Source organism: Grampus griseus (genome assembly GCF_964374135.1).
Source record: "Grampus griseus genome assembly, chromosome: 21".
Classification (NCBI taxonomy): Eukaryota; Metazoa; Chordata; class Mammalia; order Artiodactyla; family Delphinidae; genus Grampus; species Grampus griseus.
The window spans coordinates 11,898,487-11,919,265 of NC_139015.1; the positions used below are offsets into that span (position 1 = coordinate 11,898,487).

The following is a 20,779-nucleotide window of genomic DNA, read 5'->3' on the forward strand; positions in this document are numbered from 1 at the left end:
GCGGGGAGTGTACAGGTAACAGTGTGAGTAGCTTAGTTGTGGTGGCATAGGTTCGAGGGCTGTGACATTGTCTAATTCTCACAGGTAGGTGAGATAGAGGGGTTGAAAGGAGCAAGGTCTTGGACGTATTAAGTGAGTTTTTCAACGAAAAGACGTATGGTTATTTAAATCTCACTTTTATACTTATTTTATATGGATAAAAGATTAGCTTTTTTTCCTTAAATAATATTTAGGGAACCAGAAATAAACCTTCCTCTCCTGATTCGATGGAAATAAGTTCTCATGGCACCAAAATGAGAAAATTAATTAGCTCAACTTCCCTCCCACTGCCGACAGTCTCTTCAGCTTCTAAACCCACCTCCAGGGCTCTCTTTTTTTTCTCAGTGGAAGAGGTATTCTTCTGAATCACCCACCTCAACCCCCAAGACCCCGCTTAATAACTTCTATGTCCCATCCTTCTCTCCTAGGTAGTATCTTTACCAGTTATTTTCTGGTTTTAAAAATTTCTCCCAGGCTTCCCTAGTGGCGCAGTGGTTGAGAGTCTGCCTGCCGATGCAGGGGACACGGGTTCGTGCCCCGGTCCGGGAAGATCCCACATGACGCGGAGCCTGCGCACCCGGAGCCTGTTGCTCCGCAACGGGAGAGGCCACAACAGTGAGAGGCCCACGTACCACAAAAAAAAAAAAAAAAAAATTTCTCCCACCATTTCAATTTCTAATGGTTCTTTCAGCTTAGTATTTAAACACTGGAGACTCTCAAAATGAAACCAAACCAAAACTACCAAAAGAAAAAACAAATAATAACAATCTCTCCCCCCCTCCCTCCCTCCTTCTCACTTTCTCTCATTCTCACTCTCTTGCTCACTCCTACTTGAAACAATCTTTCAACCCCCATCCCTTGCAGCATGTCATCTGTTTCCCCTTCACTGGGAAACTCACTAAAAGCCACACAAAGCCCCCGTGGACTTCCCCTTCCTCCATTGTTGGCCATGATTTCACACAAACGCTCTTGCCGAGGTCACCTGAGACCCCACAGGTGACGGAATCCCAGCGCCCCAGCCTGTCTTCCTTGGCCTTGATCTGACAGATCCCTGCCCCCACGGGCTACTCCCTCTTGCTCTTTACCCCTTTGGGTTTCATGACACCTTCTGTTGGAATTTATTTGGCATACCTGGCTGCTCCTGCCGTTTTCTTTTGCCCATCTCTTCTTCTCCTGTACCTGGTATCAGGATTTCTGTAATCGTCTTCTCTTTGCAGCCTGCAGATCTCCTTGGGTGATGGCCACATTTGTCTCTTAGGGCTTGTCCGGAGTTCCAGATGCGTATATTTGATTCCTTACTGTGAGGCTCTTTCCAGTCTGCCCCACTGGCCTCCACTTTCATCTCCCGCCCTGTCCTTCCCTGGCACGGGATGACGCTCCAGTTGTGCCTTGTGCTTCCTTGGCTTTCTGCCTTTCTTTGCATTTGTTGGTTCTAGCCCTGGTCACTCTCTGCGCAGCCCCCAGGCCTTCCCTTTCGGCCGACTGCCATATCCTTCTAGGGTCCGTCTGCTCGGTCCGTCTGCCCACTGTTTCCCAGAGGCCTCTCTGGCACCTGACCCTCCACCTTGCAAGTCCCCACCCCATTCTGAATTAGTTGCCCCGTGCAGGTATTTCTTAGTACCAGGTGCTTAAGGATTTTAAAATAGCACTTGTTATATTGCATTTAAATTATTTATTTGTATGTTTTTCCTCGCTAAATTGTGAGCTTCTTGTGCACAGTGACTGCATCTTTATTTCTCTATCTTTGGGTGCCTGGTATGATGATAAACTCTTACATGTTAGAACAAAGAAGAGCTTTATTGTTTAACTCACAGATTAAAAGCTTTCTGTTTGTTTTGAAAGAAGTTGAAGTGCATTTCAGTTATAAATTATGCTTCAGAAAGCACTACTCTGAATACTTCAAAACTTGATTGTCAGAACATACATGTTTAAGTCTCGCATTTTGCTTTGGTACAGTAATGGTACCCCAGTGACCTGATGGATTTACTGTGCCCTAAAGTGCCCCTATTACCCACAGCAGGTAGTTTTCCCACTAAAAAGGACCTGGTCCGTTATCTCATTAATCTTAAAGACATTCCTATGAAGTAGTTAGGGAGCAAATTGTATTATCTTCTCTTAACAGCTGGTCTACACATATGTTGTGTCTTGACATTGTATAGTTTCAGCATTATTTTCTCCTTATTTCAATAAAAAAATGAAATTAAGACTGCTTGGCTGTTTAATACTATTTCTATGTAACACTGTTAAATATCTAGAAGGAAAAGTTTTGACCTTGACAGTGATAGTTATTTTAGGCCCTAAGTGTTTTGTGATAGAATTCACCTTTTAGTGGCTGTGTGTGCGGAGTCGGGGTGTAGATATTGATGGGGGTGTTTGTAACTAACTAGAAGGTAATTATGAAGTACTGTTTGTCAGGTTTTGATATTATCACTACAACCAGAAGCAAATCACTTTTTGATAGGGTCAGAGTTGTACTTAACTTTTTTGTCTTTTAGTAATTAAGGTCTTATTTACATATAAGAAAATGCACAGATTTTAAGTACGTATTTCAATGAGTTTTGACAAATGTATACTCCTTTGTAGTTGCCAGCCAATCAAGATACAAGATATTCTCACCCTGCCCCCAGAAAGTTCTTTCCTGCCCCTTGCCCGTCACCCCCTCCCCACTGCTGCAAATTGCTTTGATTTCTATCATCACACCTTAGCTTTGCCTGTTCTAGAATTTCATATAAATGGAGTGTGTGTTCAATTTGTGAACGGAATCTTTTACTCACATTATTTTTAAGGAATATACTACTGATACACACAATATCACAGATGAATATTCATGGTACACATATCTTATATATCCATAGCCAGGATATATAAGAACTCCTGGAAATCAACATTAAAAGGACAAACAAACCAATTTAAAAACAGGCAACAGGGCTTCCCTGGTGGCACAGTGGTTGGGAGTCCGCCTGCCGATGCAGGGGACACGGGTTCGTGCCCCGGTCCGGGAAGATCCCACATGCCGCGGAGCGGCTGGGCCCGTGAGCCATGGCCGCTGAGCCTGCGCGTCCGGAGCCTGTGCTCCGCAATGGGAGAGGCCACAACAGTGAGAGGCCCGCGTACCGCCAAAAAAAAAAAACAGGCAACAAACTTAAATAGACAGTTCCTCAGCTCTCCTCTCTCATCTTTCCCCATGCTGTCTCGGAGAGATTGGATGGTGTGTTCTTCATATTACCCTGAATCAAACTCCTCTATATTAGCTTTGAAGCAGCACATGTGTTCAGGTTTGATGAAAGTTCCTCAGGTGTATATGCTATTTAATATGGAGTTGTTTCCTTTGGGAGAAACGAAATAAATTTTTGACCCTTCTACTTCATCTCTGATTTATTTCATCCTTTATGTTTTCCTAGGAGGATAAACTGTTAAGATATATATATTTTTTGCGGTACGTGGGTTTCTCACTGTTGTGGCCTCTCCCGTTGCAGAGCAACAGGCTCTGGACACGCAGGCTCAGCGGCCATGGCTCACGGGTGCAGCTGCTCCGTGGCATGTGGGATCTTCCCGGACCGGGGCACGAACCCGTGTCCCCTGCATCGGCAGGTGGACTCTCAACTACTGCGCCACCAGGGAAGCCCTGTTAAGATATTTTATAAAGAAAAAATTTAGATACTTAAAATATCCAAGTAGAACATATTATGCTGGTAGTGATACTAACACTTATCAGTTAGCATCACTGATAAGTGATAAGTTACATATTTCATATAGTTGTCAAGTTCAGGGACCTCTTCTTAGTCACAGTCATCCGTCTCTTCCCCCTGGATGTAGAGCTGACATAGATAACCACGCCTTTCTTTTTTTTTTTTTTATTTTTTTATTTTTTTATTTTTATTTTTTGCGATACGCGGGCCTCTCACCGCTGCGGCCCCTCCCCTTGCGGAGCACAGGCTCCGGACACGCAGGCTCAGCGGCCACGGCTCACGGGCCCAGCCGCTCCGCGGCATGTGGGATCTTTCCAGACCGGGGCACGAACCCGTGTCCCCTGCATCGGCAGGCGGACTCACAACCACTGCGCCACCAGGGAAGCCCCCACGCCTTTCTTTTTAAACCTGTTGTTTTCCTCACTTCACTGTTCCTTCTTTCTCTCCTCATTTGCCTCATATTCCTTTTGAGAGTCCCTGTATCCTGTCACTCCCCGAAGATGTGGCCTTACCAACCTCCCCCAGCATGCTGTCCTTTATCTACAGCAGTACCATCCTTTGCCATTACTATGTTAATGACCCTTCTATCTGTCTATCTGACTCTGATTGTCCTAATATTTGTCAAACATTTCCAATTGTAGGACACTGCTACCTATTTTGCCATTGAAACTTCAAAACAAACAAGTACAAAATGGGATTCTTCAGTTTTCCCTTTGACTTCATTATTTTTTGAAACACAGTCCTCATGGTTACTGAGTTGAAAAATGTAGAATCATCTTGTCAATTCTTGTTGATTTTTTCCTCTATATTTTCAGATTTGCTCCTTTAGCCTCATTTTCACTGCCATTTTCCTAATTCAGACCCTCATTGCCTTGTGCCTTTTGTTCCTTTCCCGTTAAAAAATATATATATATATTTTGTTTGTTTGTTTTTGTTTTTGTTTTTGCGGTACGTGGTCCTCTCACTGTCGTGGCCTCTCCCGTTGCGGACCACAGGCTCTGGTCGCGCAGGCTCAGCGGCCATGGCTCACGGGCCCAGCCGCTCCGCGGCATGTGGGATCTTCCCGGATCGGGGCACAAACCCGTGTCCCCTGCATTGGCAGGCAGACTCTCAACCACTGCGCCACCAGGGAAGCCCTAAAAAATATTTTTTAATAGAAGTAATAGATATGATAGGAGAAAAGTAGAAAATGTGGGTAAATAAAAGGAAGAAAGTATCTATATTCATACTACTCAGAGATAATCAAGTATTCTAAATCTTGTAGTGTGTACCCTTCCAGACTTTTTCATATTGATACACACACACACACGCACACACACACACATGAGTGTTCAATATATTGTATACATCAAGTGGGATTATATTACATACATACAGTTTTATAAACTGCTTTTTTTAACTTATTGTATAATCTTTCATTCAAAAAATTTTCTGCACAATCATATCAACTCTTTTGATAATAGAACCTCACATTTCTCTCAGATGATCCTCCTAAAATATAGCTAAGATCCTTTCATGCCCTTACTTAGAGCCTTTCTACCGCATACTGTTGCTTACAAAATGAGTTTCATATTTATTAACCTGGCGTTCGAGAAACCATCTAGTCCCTCTTGGAGTATTGGGGAAGAAGTGAGAACGTAGAGCAGAATTCTAGTACCACCATCACTAGCAGAACAAAGAGAACAAGTGAAGCATCATATCCATTCTGAAGGGCATGGCTGCAGCTACTTAGAGAAGGCGCTTGAAGCTCATAACCCAAAGGATGAGTAAGTTACCAGTCCTGGAGAACATGGGGAGGGGGTAGGCTTTGGGAGTTTGGAGGAGAAACTGCCTGGAAGAAGGAAGACCCACAAGTAAAGCCAGAGGTCTGAAGAGGCCTCAGGAAGCAGAACTCAATGAAGGAAAGAAAAGAAATTCAGTGCGGCTGAGGCTGGTGTGAATGAGGCTGGGGAAAACGGCTGGAGCGGCAAACAGGGGTTTGGTCCTTGAAGGGCCTCTTGTCTGGGACCTTTCAAAGCCCTTCTTAATCACTGCCTGTTCCATGGGACCTTACTTTTTCAGCCAGAGGAAACTCCCATGTCTCTAAACTTCTGTGGCACTTGACCTTTCTCTTCTCGGGGCTCTCGCCATTTTCTACCGTATAAAACAGTTGTTGTCGTTGTTGTTGTTTTAATTCCTGTGTCACAATTTCTTCTATACTTTATAATTTCTTTGGAAGGAGGGATCATACCTGAACATCCTGTTTTCCCTAGTGCATGCAGTAGATGCTCAGTTGTCTGTAGAACAAACAGATAAGTAAACATAGCAGATCGTGTCTATAAAGGAAGATAAGGAGAGTTACTCATATTCATTTCATTCATTCTTCCTGAGCACAGCAGAAAGAATAGAAATGTGCATGAGAGACAGAAATAATATTCCTTTGAAGAGTCTAATGTTATCTCCCCTGATAAGCTCTTGTAACTCACAACGTGTTCTCTATCTATAAAGTTCCACATCTATAAAACTGATGGAATGTGAATTCCCTTGAGGTGCGTGACATTTTAACAGTACTACTTTAACTACTTCTTTCATATAGTAGACAACATGCAAATTATATTGCATTATAATACAGTGATATCCCAAGGCCACCAGGTCTTAATAAAAAAATACCACGTTTGTATAATATACCTTTTTGAGTATTTACATTTAATAAATATTCTTCACAGGTCTATTCAGCAAATATAACTGATGGAGATGAAGCACAATCTTGCTTTGTGAAGGCTTCTTCAAAGATGCCTCTGGGAACCCACTTCTGTAGTTCATATTTGAATGGGGCGGTATATTGGAAATGTCAGTGTTTCCTGCTGAGTCTCTTGTAGCATCCAGTATTTAAACCAGTCGACTGGAGTGTTTCTGCTGATGTATCCAAAGCAAATGCTGATAGTTTATTATTATTATTATCATTGTACTTTATTCATTTAAGTGTCAGTCAGTGTTACTTTCAGGGTTTTGTGGCAATTTAGCTGTTGACAAGCATTTTATTGAAAGGATGCCAGTTCGCCAATATGTAGGGAACTATGATTAGGTAAAACCTCCAGAGATATTGAGAGAGAACTGGAAGTGTGTATCTTGCTATAGCTGTTATAATGTATGAACATTTCAAGTTTTTCATGCACATTTTCAATTTGTATCATCTCTTTATTTGGTTAGTTTCCTAGTTATATATCTCACTGTAACAGGTTGCATTTATTATCTCGTTGTTTCTTCGGGCGCTGAAGCCAAGCAAGGCTGAGCCAGGTCCTCTGGCTCCAGGTCTCTCACAGGGTGTCCTCAAGGTGTGAGCCAGGCTGTGTCACCCCCAGGCATGACCGGAGGAGGCCTGCTTCCAGGCTCACTCGTGTGGTGGCTGGCACGATTCATTCAGTTCCTTGTCTGCTGCCGGCCGTCACCCCCCTCTCCTCGCTACGTGCATAGGATGGCGTGGAACCTGGCAGTTGGCTTCACTAGAGCAAAAAAGCCAAGGAGGGCCAGGCAGAGAGGGCACGACGGCGGTCACAGTGACACCCAGTCTCTGTGTGCTCTTCGTTTGAAGCAAGTCGCGCACGCTAGCCGGTGTTCAGGGGTGTGCACACTAGGAGGTGAGGATTATTGGGGGTCATCCACAGTTAAGACCATAAATTTCTGTTTGTTAGAGGATGAATTCTCTGTGCTTTGAGTCAGTTTGCATTTGTATATAGAAATATTGGAAATGAATGTAAATATTACATGTTTGGATAGCCAGAGACCTGAGTTATAAGGAATATTTAAAATGGAGACGTTTAGGCTCTTATTGGCTGATCACTGTCTGCTCTCCGTGTTGCCCAGACGCCGAGCCTGCCCCTTGCACCAATGCCCTTGAAGATTCTTGGCTGGGGGGCTGTCTGTCCAGCACTGCCCCCTCCTGCATATCTTCTTTGGACATTGACTCTAGCGTATTTTTACCCACAATTACATGAGATTTGCCTCTTTTGCACATTGAAGTATTTACATCTTTAAAAATTCGTGTTCCGAATACTCACTACTTTAGAGAAAGCGCTGATGTTTTCTCTAACCACTGACGGAAGGGAGGGCTGTAGGTCTGAGGCAGTGGTGGCGTTGCCCCTGGCTGACCCAGGCCTCCCTTGGCCCGAAGGGGACCCAGGCTTCACGTCTGAACCACTGTAGTGTTCTTATCCCTGGAGACCAGGTTAAACATTTCCAGAGCCAGCCTGGCCGCTGGAGATAATTGTGGTCACAGCAGATCGTCTACTATCATTCTCTGCATTTTGACTCACTGGAGTCCTTAGGGGCAACCAGAAATACCGAGTTGGGGTACATTAAGGTTGAGAGTCACACACAAAGCATTTTGAAGACAGTACACACCACTGGACATTCCAGCAAATTGATAAGTTAATTATCCAATCCTAACTTGTCAGGAAGAGGTAGGTCCTCATGTTCATGCAGTGGCCAGCCCGTATGACCCATCTGTCTTGATTGTACCTGGGATTTAATTTCTAGAGATGGCTGAGTGACAACACAAATAGGTCAGTGCCATCGAAAGAAGTTGTACTACTTACAGTTCCCACGAGAGGGGGGCCACATCACACCATGAAGGGCCACGTGGGGAAGCACCTGGGTCTGTCAGGAGGCAGAAGGAGCAAAGGGGAAAGCATGGGCCAGAGCCTTTATTTTGGTTCCCTCTGGGAGGAGTGGGTGAGGCAGGGGAGGCAAGTTTGAGCAAGTTTAGGATGGGATGTTTTGAATAATTCGTAATTCCATGCAGGAGGCAGTATGGGAGCTGTTGCAGAGCACAGACTCTCAGCCACAGCCGCTCATGGGAATCACTGGAGGAGCTTGTAAACCTGCCATTGCCTGGGTTCCACCCACAGAAACTCTAATTGGTCTGGGATTTATTTTAGAGCTCTCTAGGTGATGCTAGTGTGCAGAAGTGCAGAACCAAGAACTGTGCCTTAGGGTATTCTCCTTAACCTGTGACCGGGGTTTGGTCTTTGTGTTTGTTTGTTTTAAAATTTCTGAACCATTATGGACTAACTGATATTTTTATAAAATAACAATAAAAATGAATTGGAAAAGTTGAAAAAAATGCAAAATGCAAGGCCCAGTATTATTATTATTAGAGTCAACAGATATAGGATAACTGTATGAAATTGCTGTAAACATTTCAAAATGTTTACTCTTGATATCTGTACTTATTGTCACAGACACGTAACAGAGTTTACGGACCGGCGCTGGTCTGCAGACCACACTTTGAGTACTGCTGATGTAGAGGGCAGCCTGGCAAGAGTCCTGTACTGAGTGAACAGAAGCATGGGAAGCAGGTTGGGTTCAGATCATACAGGGCCATAAAAGCTTGGCTTTTATTCTGAAGGTACTGGGGAGCCAGACAGTTCTTGAAAGGAAGGACCTGAGCACAGCCCTGCTGCTGTGCTTACCTAGGCAACACTGTGTCTGAGGGATTGGCAATGAGGGTAAACTGCTGACAAGGACCTGAAAGGGGTTGGGATGGGGAGGCACTGGGTAAACTAAAACAGAAACTCTATCACACTTCCGGAGAAGTCACTTTATACCACTAATAAACTACTTAAAGGAGGTAAGAAATAAAGATGGCTACTTTTTTGAAAGCTTAAATAAATAGACAAAAAAAAATCACTAAATTCTGAAAAATAACCCACCTAATATACTTTCAGAAACCACGCAGATTGAAGATCCAAGGAAACAATGGAGGGGGGAACAGGAGAAAATGCTCAAGGACTATCTGTCCGTGGCTCAGGATGCCCTCAGGACGCAGAAGGAGCTGTACCACGTGAAGGAGCAAAGACTGGCCCTGGCCCTGGATGAATACGTCCGGTTAAATGACGCCTACAAGGAAAAGTCGAGCTCTCGCACCAGCTGTAAGTACAGCGTGGCTGTTCAGACCTGAGAAATGGGGACCAAGTCGTAGGTAATAGAAGGCCACTTGGGTTTCTGTGGGACTTTGTTCTGAGTCCTGTTCCTTCCCGGGCAGGAAGAGTCCCTCAGAGCCACATGAGGCTGAGGGCACACATCAGATTTCTCAGTAAAACCCCTTGACCCCATTCCAGATAAAAGTCTCCTCAGTGGGGGATTAATGTTTACCTTTTCAGATCAGGGCAAATAATTTGGCCCTTGTGCTACTCTTGTACAATGTTTGCAGTGGGACTAAACTAAAACTGGAGCTATTAACTAGAATGAAGTTTCTGTTGAACACCTGAGTTGACCGACCTCTCTCTCATCTCAGAAATTGATAATCTGGAGCTGGTCTTGTTTAAAGAAGCATCTGTGATGGGCCCAGAAGTTCTACTTAAATTACAAGTTTCTGGATAATGCAAAGCTCTGATAAACTGGGTCTGCAATAAGATTCTCTAAGATTTTATCCATAGATATAAAATTCAGAGGAAAATGAGGCGCTGGGGTCTTTATAACATTCCTTTTTCTTGAAAAAAATTATAAAGGTTTGAAGATGACTTTTTATATTTAGGTGTCTGATGAATGACAGTAAAGGAGTTATAAAGTTAAGTAAGTATCCACAGAAGCATGTAAATCTTGTTGTTTTTAGAGTTTGTAAATTCCAAGTTGACAACTAGTTATGCAACTTGTACAAGTTACTTTTTTTTTTTCTTTTTTCCCTTTGAAAGTATTCTCAGGATCTTCATCCAGTACTAAATATGACCCTGATATCTTAAAAGCTGAGATCTCCACTACGCGATTAAGGGTAAGACTTTTTTATTGTGGTTCTTCGTGAAACGTATGCCTAGAATCTGGAAGGGGACTTGGTGGTCATCTGCCCTCTCCATTCAATGCCGGAACCCTTTCATTTATCCTCGATGGGTAGTCTTTCTGCTTTTGTTAGAACATGTGAGTGATTGAGATTTTTCTTTCTATTGAGAGAGAGTGTGTTCCTTTTCTGGGCAGTTTTATTATTTGCAGTTGGTATACTGCATCAAAATTTGAGTCTGGAAAACTTACTTTTCCTTATTGTGCTGAAATACACGTCCAGAGTTGAGCCTAGTTGCTCTTTCATCAGACAGCCTAATATTTCAAGATGCCCACGGTTCACATCACCACGTCACTTCCTTTTCTAGTGCCTCACACTTCCTCATGGGTTGTTTGCCCATCTTCACCCTAAATCTTTTTGACCACACTGCTGTTAAGGTCACAGCTTGTTTACCCTTGACTTTTGGAGTCTTAGTAAACAAACTCATGCAACCAATACATAGGTCATGAAAGAGATTATTGCCATGACCCCAGAAGCCCCCATGGTATCCCCTCATCATCATCCTTCTCCCTAAAGGTGACACTAGGTGACCTTTATTTATTTATTTATTTATTTTTGCGGCACGTGGGCCTCTCACTGTTGTGGCCTCTCCCGTTGCGGGGCACAGGCTCCGGACACGCAGGCTCAGCGGCCGTGGCTCACGGGCCCAGCCGCTCCGCGGCATGTGGGATCCTCCCGGACAGGGCACGAATCGTGTCCCCTGCATCGGCAGGCGGACTCTCAACCACTGCGCCACCAGGGAAGCCCACTAGGTGACCTTTATTGGCAATACTCTAAGTTGATTTTCTGCCTGCTTTGAACTTTGTGAAATTGGAATGCTACCTCGTGGATTACTGACGGCTTCTTTTGTTCAACGTTTTGAGATTCACCTGCATTCACTTCTATTGCTGTAAAGCAGTCCACTTTCGTATAGATACCGTGAATTCTTTATTTCTTCTACTGTCGACGTACATTAGCGTTTATTCGAATTGCTGGTAATTAAAAATTATGCCTTAGTGTACGTGTCTACTACACATGTCTTTGGGTGCACAGATGTACACATTTTTGTTGGTTATGCACCTAGGAGTGGAATTGCCGTGTCAAAAAATATACATAGCTTCAACTCGAGCAGATACTGACACACGGTTTTGGGCCTTGTTACTTTCTAATATCTGCCCTTAAAGCTCTAAATTACTTTCTGTGCATGGCTTTTGCATACATCCCATAGGTTTTGAATTTGTATTTTTATTATCAGTCAGTTCAAAATATTTTCTAATTTCTTTATAATTTCTCATATGAGTATATTACTTAATTTTTAAACCGGTTAGGATTTTCTTATCTTTTATTATTGGTTTCAGCTTAATTCCACTGTGTGTTTTTTCAATTCTAAAATTTCTATTTATTTTTTGTTTCTAGTTACTTGCCCAAATTCTGCATGTTGATATAATAATTTTTCTGAATGAAATAATCACAGTTGTTTGAAAATTCCATGTCTTAATTAGTATAATATCTAGATTTCCTGTATGTTGGATTCTTCGGTCTGTTTTTTTCTCTTGATTTTTGGTCAATATTTGAGATCTCACAGCTGCTTACTTTTAATTAAGAGCCATATATTATGTATGAAAGAGAATAAAGATCATTTGAGGTTTGGGATGATCTTGTTATCCTTCAAAGAGGATTTAGTTTTGCTTCTTATAGGCAGTTAGTCCAGGGGTAGATAGTTTTAATTCAGTCAGGGTTTGAGTTTTCTGAATTCTGGGCTTCCTTCATTTTTCTCAGAGTGGGTCTATTTCCAGTCCACCCTTTCTCTTAGGGCGGAGCTTTTCAGAATCCCAGTTGAACTCCTGGGCTGTTTCCTGAGGGTCCCTTTGCCGGATTGAGGCTGGATTCCAGTCTCTCCCCGAAGCCTCTCAGCTCTGTGGGACAGCCGGTGCTTTCTGTGTGTCAGGCTCTCTCGGTCACTACATTCTCCCAGCTTTTCACTTTCCCTACACATATGCAAATGCCTCAAAAGGAAAAACAGTGCCAAGTTTGGATCTTGACTATGGGCTTCCCTTATTTGCCTTAGTCGTTCGCCAGTGTCTTCAAATAGATGTTCTTTTTTGTTTTGTTTTACCTCACAACTTTTCTATCGTTCTCAGAAAAAGAGTGTGAAAAAGTTCGTCTATATTTTCTGGAAGCAAACCTCTCTTCAGTCTGGATTTCTGGGTTTCACTTATGGAAGTCATTGTTAGAAGTGTTCTTTTCTACCATAAACAACCCTTACTCTGTCAATCCACCTTTATTTCTCTGTACGTTCCTTAAGAATCTCATGGGCTGGTTTGTGGGATCCTTGCTGCTCCATGTCTACCATGTGTGTACATTTCTGTGATCTGCTAGGCAGATACCTTATCTAAAAAAGGCGGGAGGGGGGCGGAGAATGAAGGTATTTTGTCAAAAGTTACTCTTGCTAAACTTCAGTATTCCCTTGAGTTGTGCACTTCTCAAGAAGTTATTACTTATTATTACTGCCCTTTGAAATTTTAAACATTTTTCACAGTTCTTTTCTTTGTAAGACATATTGTAAATGGAATACCTCAACAGGCTGTCATAATCTGTCCATTTAAATGCTATTTTAGGAAAGATGCAAACTAAGGGAGGGATTTAAAATCAAAAGTACATATAGGATATCTCACACAAATAACGGTTAGAAGGAAATGGAGCCCCGTCTCACTGGGGGAGATCCCAGAAGATCCCAAGTAGTCCTGTCCCCTGGACATGTCTCCCAGTGCAGCAGAATCCCTCAGACAAAGCTTATGTTGTGCCAGGTTTAATGTGCTCTTAATATCAGAAGCCTGTGTTTCATGTGTATGGCATCACTGTGGGACCACAAAGGTGAGTCAGGAAGGAGTGCCTTCCCCACGAAGGTGCTTCCCTCAAGAAGAGGTAGAAGACATTCATAATAACTGTAATGAAAGATGAGAGCATCTCTTTCATTAGCGAATAGGCACTTGTTTAACACTTCCTGTCAGTGCAAATGCCTTTTTTTTTTTTTTTTTTTGTGGTACGCGGGCCTCTCACTGTTGTGGCCTCTCCAGTTGCAGAGCACAGGCTCCGGACGCACAGACTCAGTGGCCATGGCTCACGGGCCCAGCCGCTACGCGGCATGTGGGATCTTCCCGGACCAGGGCACGAACCTGCATCCCCCACATCGGCAGGCGGACTCTCAACCACTGCGCCACCAGGGAAGCACGCAAATGCCTTTTTATAGAAATACTTCCTTAGCACATTGGCCCTTGTGGTCCATGCTCTATTGTGATGTTTTGAGCTGTGTCATGGTTTGAACATGGCGGGGCAGATGGTTCCCTCTCTCTGTCATTTGAGCACTTCTTGGCCAGGTGGCTCTTCCCCAGCCATTCAGAAGCGGCTGGATAACTTGAGCAGAGTTTCATGGATTTTGATAACCTAGTTTTTCTTGGCTTGCCTATCCTGTAGAATCCCTGCATATACTAGTCCCTTTCACAAAGTAGTGCCGCAGAAATAGTAACTCATGAATTAGCTAACTCTTCATTGCTTTGGTGTCTCAGGGGACCTGCCTGCAGTTTTCGTCATAGTAACAACTTTTCAGATGAAGTCAAGCACTGGCCTCATACTTCATTATTTTACTGTAACAATATTAGTAGGTGCTTCATTTGTTTTATTGAATTACAGCAAATGGGTCAAGCATTTGAGAATCAGGTATTTAGGAACATCTGTCTAAAGCATCTGCTTTGTATTATTTTATATTATGGTCATAGGTGTTGGTGATCATTGGGCTGTAGTTTCCTCCTCGGGCTAATAGGATAACGGTATTTCCTGGCATCTTATTCCTAGTTGTTGAAATGGAGAAATGAATAAATTAATGCCGTTTTAGTAATATATTCATAACTTTTAGAGGTGGGTGTTTAATTTCTTGAGAAAATCTATTTTTTTAGGAAGAGGAATGTAAAACATTTTACACCAAAATTTATTATTTCATTCGTTCATTATAGATACTTAGGATAAGGAATGGTGTATCTTATACAAACTCAACCTTCAATTCAATTGATATTTTAAAAAATTTATATCCCAGATTACAAGTAGGTAAGATATGGTGAAAATTGGATGTAGAAAATTTTTGCTGAATTTTGATTAAGTTTTTACTCTTGTTTATCAAACTGAAATAAAATGTTGGAAATGTAAAGGTATAAATTTCTTTAGAAATACAAGTGTGTTTGAGAAATTTATTGAGCACCACAGCATATGATCTGATGTAACTTGTAATTTTGTCAAAAAGGAAACAAACGCTCCTCTGGTTAAATTATTTGCTCTCCACGCCAAATACATGGCTGGTTAGTGGGCATTGCTGTTGATAACAGGGTGCTGTCTTTATTCTCAGATATATTTATCCCCACATTGTTAATATGAATTCACTTTGAATTATTTTTAGCAATGGTGATGGACTTAGAAAAGCCATCCACAATCTCACCTGTTTGCAGTCTTGGGCACAGATTTTAAAAGAATGGCAGTTGAATGTAAGGGTTAGTTTGTAACTGTGTAACTGTGAATGGAGTTATTAGCTCATGTGCACATCAAACTATGACACTTTAACCAGTGATGTAACTAACATACAAAAGTCATAGCAGTGTGCTTCAGATGAAAAGAAATATGCCTTCTGAGAATGCAAATTGCTACAAATAAGGATTGTCTCTTGATTAGACATGAGTGATGTCTTTATACTTAGCTTACATCCCAAGTTCTTTCAGCTCCAATTTCCTGATCTCAAGGTTTTGAAGGAGATAGAGCAATACTGATTTGCAGTAGCAAACTGTACATCAGAAATGGTTATTCTTTTAAGATATCCAGAAATGAATTTATGTTGTAGTTGGTGTTGGGTTTGAAAATAGTACAACAGTCTTCATGAAGTTTGAATGAAATGAAGAATGATATGACTTGATTCACCTTCACTAAAGAAGCAAGACTGAAAGAGAAAATGGGAGAGAGATACTCTACTTAATGCAAGAACTGGTCTTATCTCTGTTAAGACATGCTAATAACTGGAAACGATTAAATTTCATAGCACGGTAGTGTTTTTTTCAAAAAGCATACTCAGTAGAGTGAAATTATAACAATCACATTTATTGATTTCATACTGTTTTGTTTCTCTCTCTTTCTCTCTAATGATTTTGGTCTCCTTTTCTAGCTTTGAAGGGTACCATACTGCAGGCTAAATAATTATATGTCAAAAGAAATTCCTCATCAAAACTGTGTTGCTGTGGGAGGAGGTATTTAGTTTCTCCTCACTTGGGTGAACTACTGTCTCAGTCTCTCTGGCCATGACTTCCAGACTTCTCCATCTTCACTCATAAACACCCAGATATCCGTAATGCTCATGGCATTTTACAAAATCAAATGCAATTAACTTCTTCTGTGAGAGAATGTACAGTCTAAGCAGACAGGAACAGGGAATAAGGATTCCTAAAGATCAATTTTAAATGATTCTATGAAGGCTGCAATACTCATTCTCTCATTTTTTTGAAGGACTGTGGGAGTTAAGCTCTGTGGAACTGTGTGAGATACAGATATTGTAATGAACACAACTCAAACCAACACTTCATTATATGTTGATACTTTTCCTCGACATAAACCCAATAAATACATTGACCTGATATGTTCATGTTAAATTTTGAGAGAATCAGCCTCCTGAGGCCATGACAATGAAGTTGTGAGAGGAAAAAAATAGCTATTTATACTACATACGTCTCTTACGAAGTTAAACATACACTTAAAATGTTACCCAGCAATCCCACTTGTAGAGATTTCCACAAGAGAAATGAAAGCATATACTCAAAGACTTGAGTGTAAACATTCACAGGAGCCCTATTCTTACTAGCCCAAACCTGGAAACAGCCTTCAGGTTCACCAGTGGATGAACGGATAAATAAATTGTGGTATATCCATAAAATGCAATCAAAAGGAACAAGCTGCTAATACTCATGACATGGATGAATTTCACAAGCAATATGATAAGTGAAAGAAGCCAGTCATGACGACTACCTACTGGTGTGCTTCCATGTGTATGAAATGCTTGAAAAGGCATAATTGACAGAAAGGACAGGGGCATGAAGAAATTACCTTATTTATTGGTTCTAATAATTACTCATTTAAATCTTTTCCCCCCACATAGAAAATGATCACTTATTCACTTTTATTGCTGTTATAATTTATTATAAACTATTTATAATGAAATTCACCAAATTTAAAAGTACAATATGATGAGTTTAGACAAATATATATATTTTTGAAGTTGATTTCAGTCACCCTCTTTTCTCTGTATGTAACTATTCATAAAAACCAGGTTGTTTATAGAGGTCTTCATCTGACTTTTGTATCTTGTATCTTTTATAAAAAAATTATTGGCCCATATAAATTGCTAATTAGATGTAGAGATTATGAGATCTAGGTTTTTTTTTTTTCTTAGTGGGGAGTAGAATTCATCATGGTTGGTGTTACAGTATCTCCCTCAGGCATACAATGTCCCATTTTTCTTTTTTATTATAGTAGTAGTCATTCATGATCATCATCTAGGTTATTTCATTAAGGATTACAAAATGATGATAGTCTAATTATATTATTCCTTATTTATTTATTTGTTGGGATACTTCTATAAAGTGAAATTCCACACCGCCCAACTGCTACTTGTTATTTGCTTACCCTCAGCTCATATTGGAAAGATGAATAAATGTTAGATTATTTTCCTTTTAAAAAAAAAACAAATTTCAAATGATGAGCTATGTCCTAGCATCTGTTAGAGATGACCAACAGAGTTGAGTTTGTTTGTTTAAGTATCACTGTGTGATCACGAATTTAAACATTATTGATATGTCACTGCAATTATTATTCTTATTGAACCTCACATCATCCTGTCTTGTGCGTATAGGAGCCTTTTTATATTGGCTCCTGAGGCCTTTGATCCCAATATTCTGATAGTTTCTTTCACTTTGGTCTGGAAAGATGTTCTTGATTTTTTTGTATAAGGTCTGGAATCAAACATTTCTCCAAGAAGCTCTGATTCTTTTTTAGCGAGAAGTGGTATTTAGAGATCACAATCTGTATGCATGAGTGTTTATTACAGTTGGGTTGGCAATTGTATATAGGTCTTTATCTTAATATATTTAAAATACTTAAATCTCCAGTAATTACAAAAGTGTGATATTGACACAAAAATGAAAGATCAGTGGAACTGAACATTGAAGAATATGCAGAAACACCTTGTCGAATTTAAAATGTGATAAAAGTGGCACTCCATATCATTAAGGAAAAAATGGATTATTCATGAATGCTTGGGACATATCTTGGCCCATTTTAAAAGAAATGAAAGTGAATCTGTACCTTTTTCCTTTAATTCCAGATGGATCAGCAATTTAAATGTGAGAAGTTCAATCATAAACTCAATTAAATTAGCCATAAGACATTTAAAGCAATAACAGAGCACTAAAACTTGCTTTTCCCTAAGAGAATTTGCCACGCTGGGTGAACATCACCTTCCATCGTGTTCTTTTCATGGTCTCATGGAGACAAAGCCCAACTGCATAAAATTGGGACCCAAAAGGACCAAACCCTCGGTGTGAGAGGAGCTAGGATTAAACTCCTCCAGCCCTGCCACCCCAACATACCTGCCACTGCCATCACCCACCAGAAAGCAGTAGGAAAAGTGACCTGTTTGGAGAAACAATGAGAAACCATTCTGACCTCTGAACATATCACCATCTGACACACCTTATATGGGTTTGCAGGCTGAGTTCACACTTACCTGGAAGGTCTGAGAAACTGCAAGCTAAACACTTACTTCGAGCTGTGGCAGGTGTAGAAAGTGGCAGGTGGCTGCACTGCCAGTTGCCTGGAAGTGCATATCCTCTCCGGAGAAACGCACCTGCACCTGTGTCTTCCACAGGTAGAGCTCTAAGGGTACAAACTCATAGCCAAAAATCACAAATTTACACAGAAACAAGGTCACATCAGTAAGAACCAGCAGAAAAAAACAGACAATAGAATCAGGTCTTCAAATGCTTCAGATTTTGTTGATTTTAGATACAGAATGTAAAATATGGGTGTTTAATATGTCAAGAAATAAAAAAGGAATTGAAAATATGAGTAAGAAAGATACTATGACTGTGAAATGACCAAGGATATATGGGAAAAGAACTAAGTAGAACTTCTGTAAATTAATCATATAATGGTTAAAATTCAAAGCTGCCAGAGGAAAAAAGATTATTTGCAAAGGTCTGACAGTTAGAGCGATACTCCTGACTATTCCGTAGTGATGACGAAAGGAAAATGATAAGGTAATACTTTCAGTGCTCTAAGAGAAAATAACCATCAACCAGAATTTTATACACAGGAAAACATCTTTCATGCATATGAATGAGATAAACATGTTTTCAGACAAAATTTGAAAGTAACTAATGGCACCAGAAGTTCTTCACCATTGGAAATACTAAAGAAAGCAGGAAAAGAGAGAAGAGAATAGAAAAGGCAAGCCAATGAAAAGTTTAATGTAAGATGGGTAAATTAAACCCAAATAATTAGAAATAAGTGTAATTGGATTAAATGTTCTAGTTTAAAAGGCAAAGATTTACAGACTGGTTTTGGAAAGAAAAATGTACCTATATGATGCTTATAAGGGACACCAGAAACAAAGATACAGAAGAGTTAAAAATAAAAGGATGGGTAAAAAAGATGCAACAATCAAATTCTAGTCAGAATAAAGCTAGTATTGGGACTTCCCTGGTGGTCCATTGGGTAGGACTCCGTGCTCCCCATGCAGGGGGCCCAGGTTCGATCCCTGGTCAGGGAACTAGATCCCGCATGCATGCTGCAACTAAGAGTCCACGGGCTGCAACTAAAGGTCCCGCATGCCGCAACGAAGATCCCATGTGCCACAGCTATGACCTGGCGCAGCCAAAATAAATTAAAAAAAAAAAAAATAAAGCTAATATAGCTTTGTTAATTTTGGAATAGGTAGATTATAAGGCAAAATGCTTCACTAAGAAGAAAAAAGAGGGCAATGAATGTGTTAAAATATGAGCCCCCAAGTATAATTGAGCACAGTTACAACACCACCATGTTGAGTAAATGAAGCTAGACATAAAACAGTACATACTGTATGATTCCATTTATATAAAGTTCAACAAAGACAAAACCACTTATAGGGTCGGAAGTCAGGATAGTGGTTACTTTGGGGAGAAAGAAAGGGTTAGTAATTTGGTGGGGCACAGGAATGGCTTCTGGGACTTCTTGAACTTTTGACCTTCCCATGGGTGTTTTACCATTCATTTATTGAATGGTCTACTTAAGATTTTCTTTTTTCTTTTTTGTAGGTATGTTATACTCCTAAGTTTAAAAAACTTAGAGGCTACTTAATTTGGAGGAGAACCATACACTTCTAAATAATAATGGGTGCTCTTTGATAAAATTAGTGAGTAAAACGTTGAGAAAAGGGATATTTGTGTAGGCCTCACAGTATCTCCCCACAAATATGTATTACTTAGCTCTGGTGATTTTTAACATGTGCACTAATCTTTGATACTCCTCTCTTCTTGAGTATGGACTGGCCTGGTGATTATCTTCTAACAAGTAGAGTTTGGAAAGGGAAAAACAGTAAACTTAAAGTGAAGAAATCTAGGGATTTGCTACCATAACTAAGTGATTAAGTTTAACATCACCAGTGATGTCAGGTTGACAGCATGTACCCCGATATCATTCGATGAGAAGGACACATCACCTCTGTCATATTCTTCCTCCCAATCTATAACCTCAGTCTGATTATGAGAAAGCATCTAACAAACCCAAGGTACACTTCATGAAACATCTAACCTATTCAAAAGCAAACAGGTCATTAAAGATGAGAAAAGACTGAGGAAGTGTCACAAATTGGAGGAGTCTAGGGAGACATGACAAGTAAAGACAACATGGTCGGATCCTGGGGGATCCAAGTAAAGTCTGTAGTTTAGCTAATACTGTTAGTAGTGTCAGAAGAGAATTGGAGAAAAGTTTTAGCCTTGCATGCATATACTAGAAAATAAGAAAGTCTTAAAATTAATGAACAGTGAATTCCATCTAAGAACAACAGAATAAATCTGAAGACAGTTGATGAAGGGAAATAAAATTAAGGGAAGATATTATTTAAATAATAAACATGGCTATAATAGAGGAGATCAACAAAAGCATAATTTAGTTCTTTGAAAGAATAATAGAATTGACA

General features: G+C 40.7%; 1 protein-coding gene across 1 annotated transcript in view; it reads left to right on the plus strand.

The window, feature by feature from the left end:
* Positions 1–20,779, plus strand: part of WWC2 (WW and C2 domain containing 2) — a gene marked incomplete at its 5' end in the record, with an annotated part of 166,592 nt that overhangs the window by 87,878 nt on the left and 57,935 nt on the right. The window contains 2 exons of the mRNA XM_082680484.1: positions 9,434–9,637; positions 10,400–10,476. Of these exons, the coding sequence (XP_082536610.1) occupies positions 9,434–9,637; positions 10,400–10,476 (281 nt within the window). The remainder of the gene's footprint in view (positions 1–9,433; positions 9,638–10,399; positions 10,477–20,779) is intronic.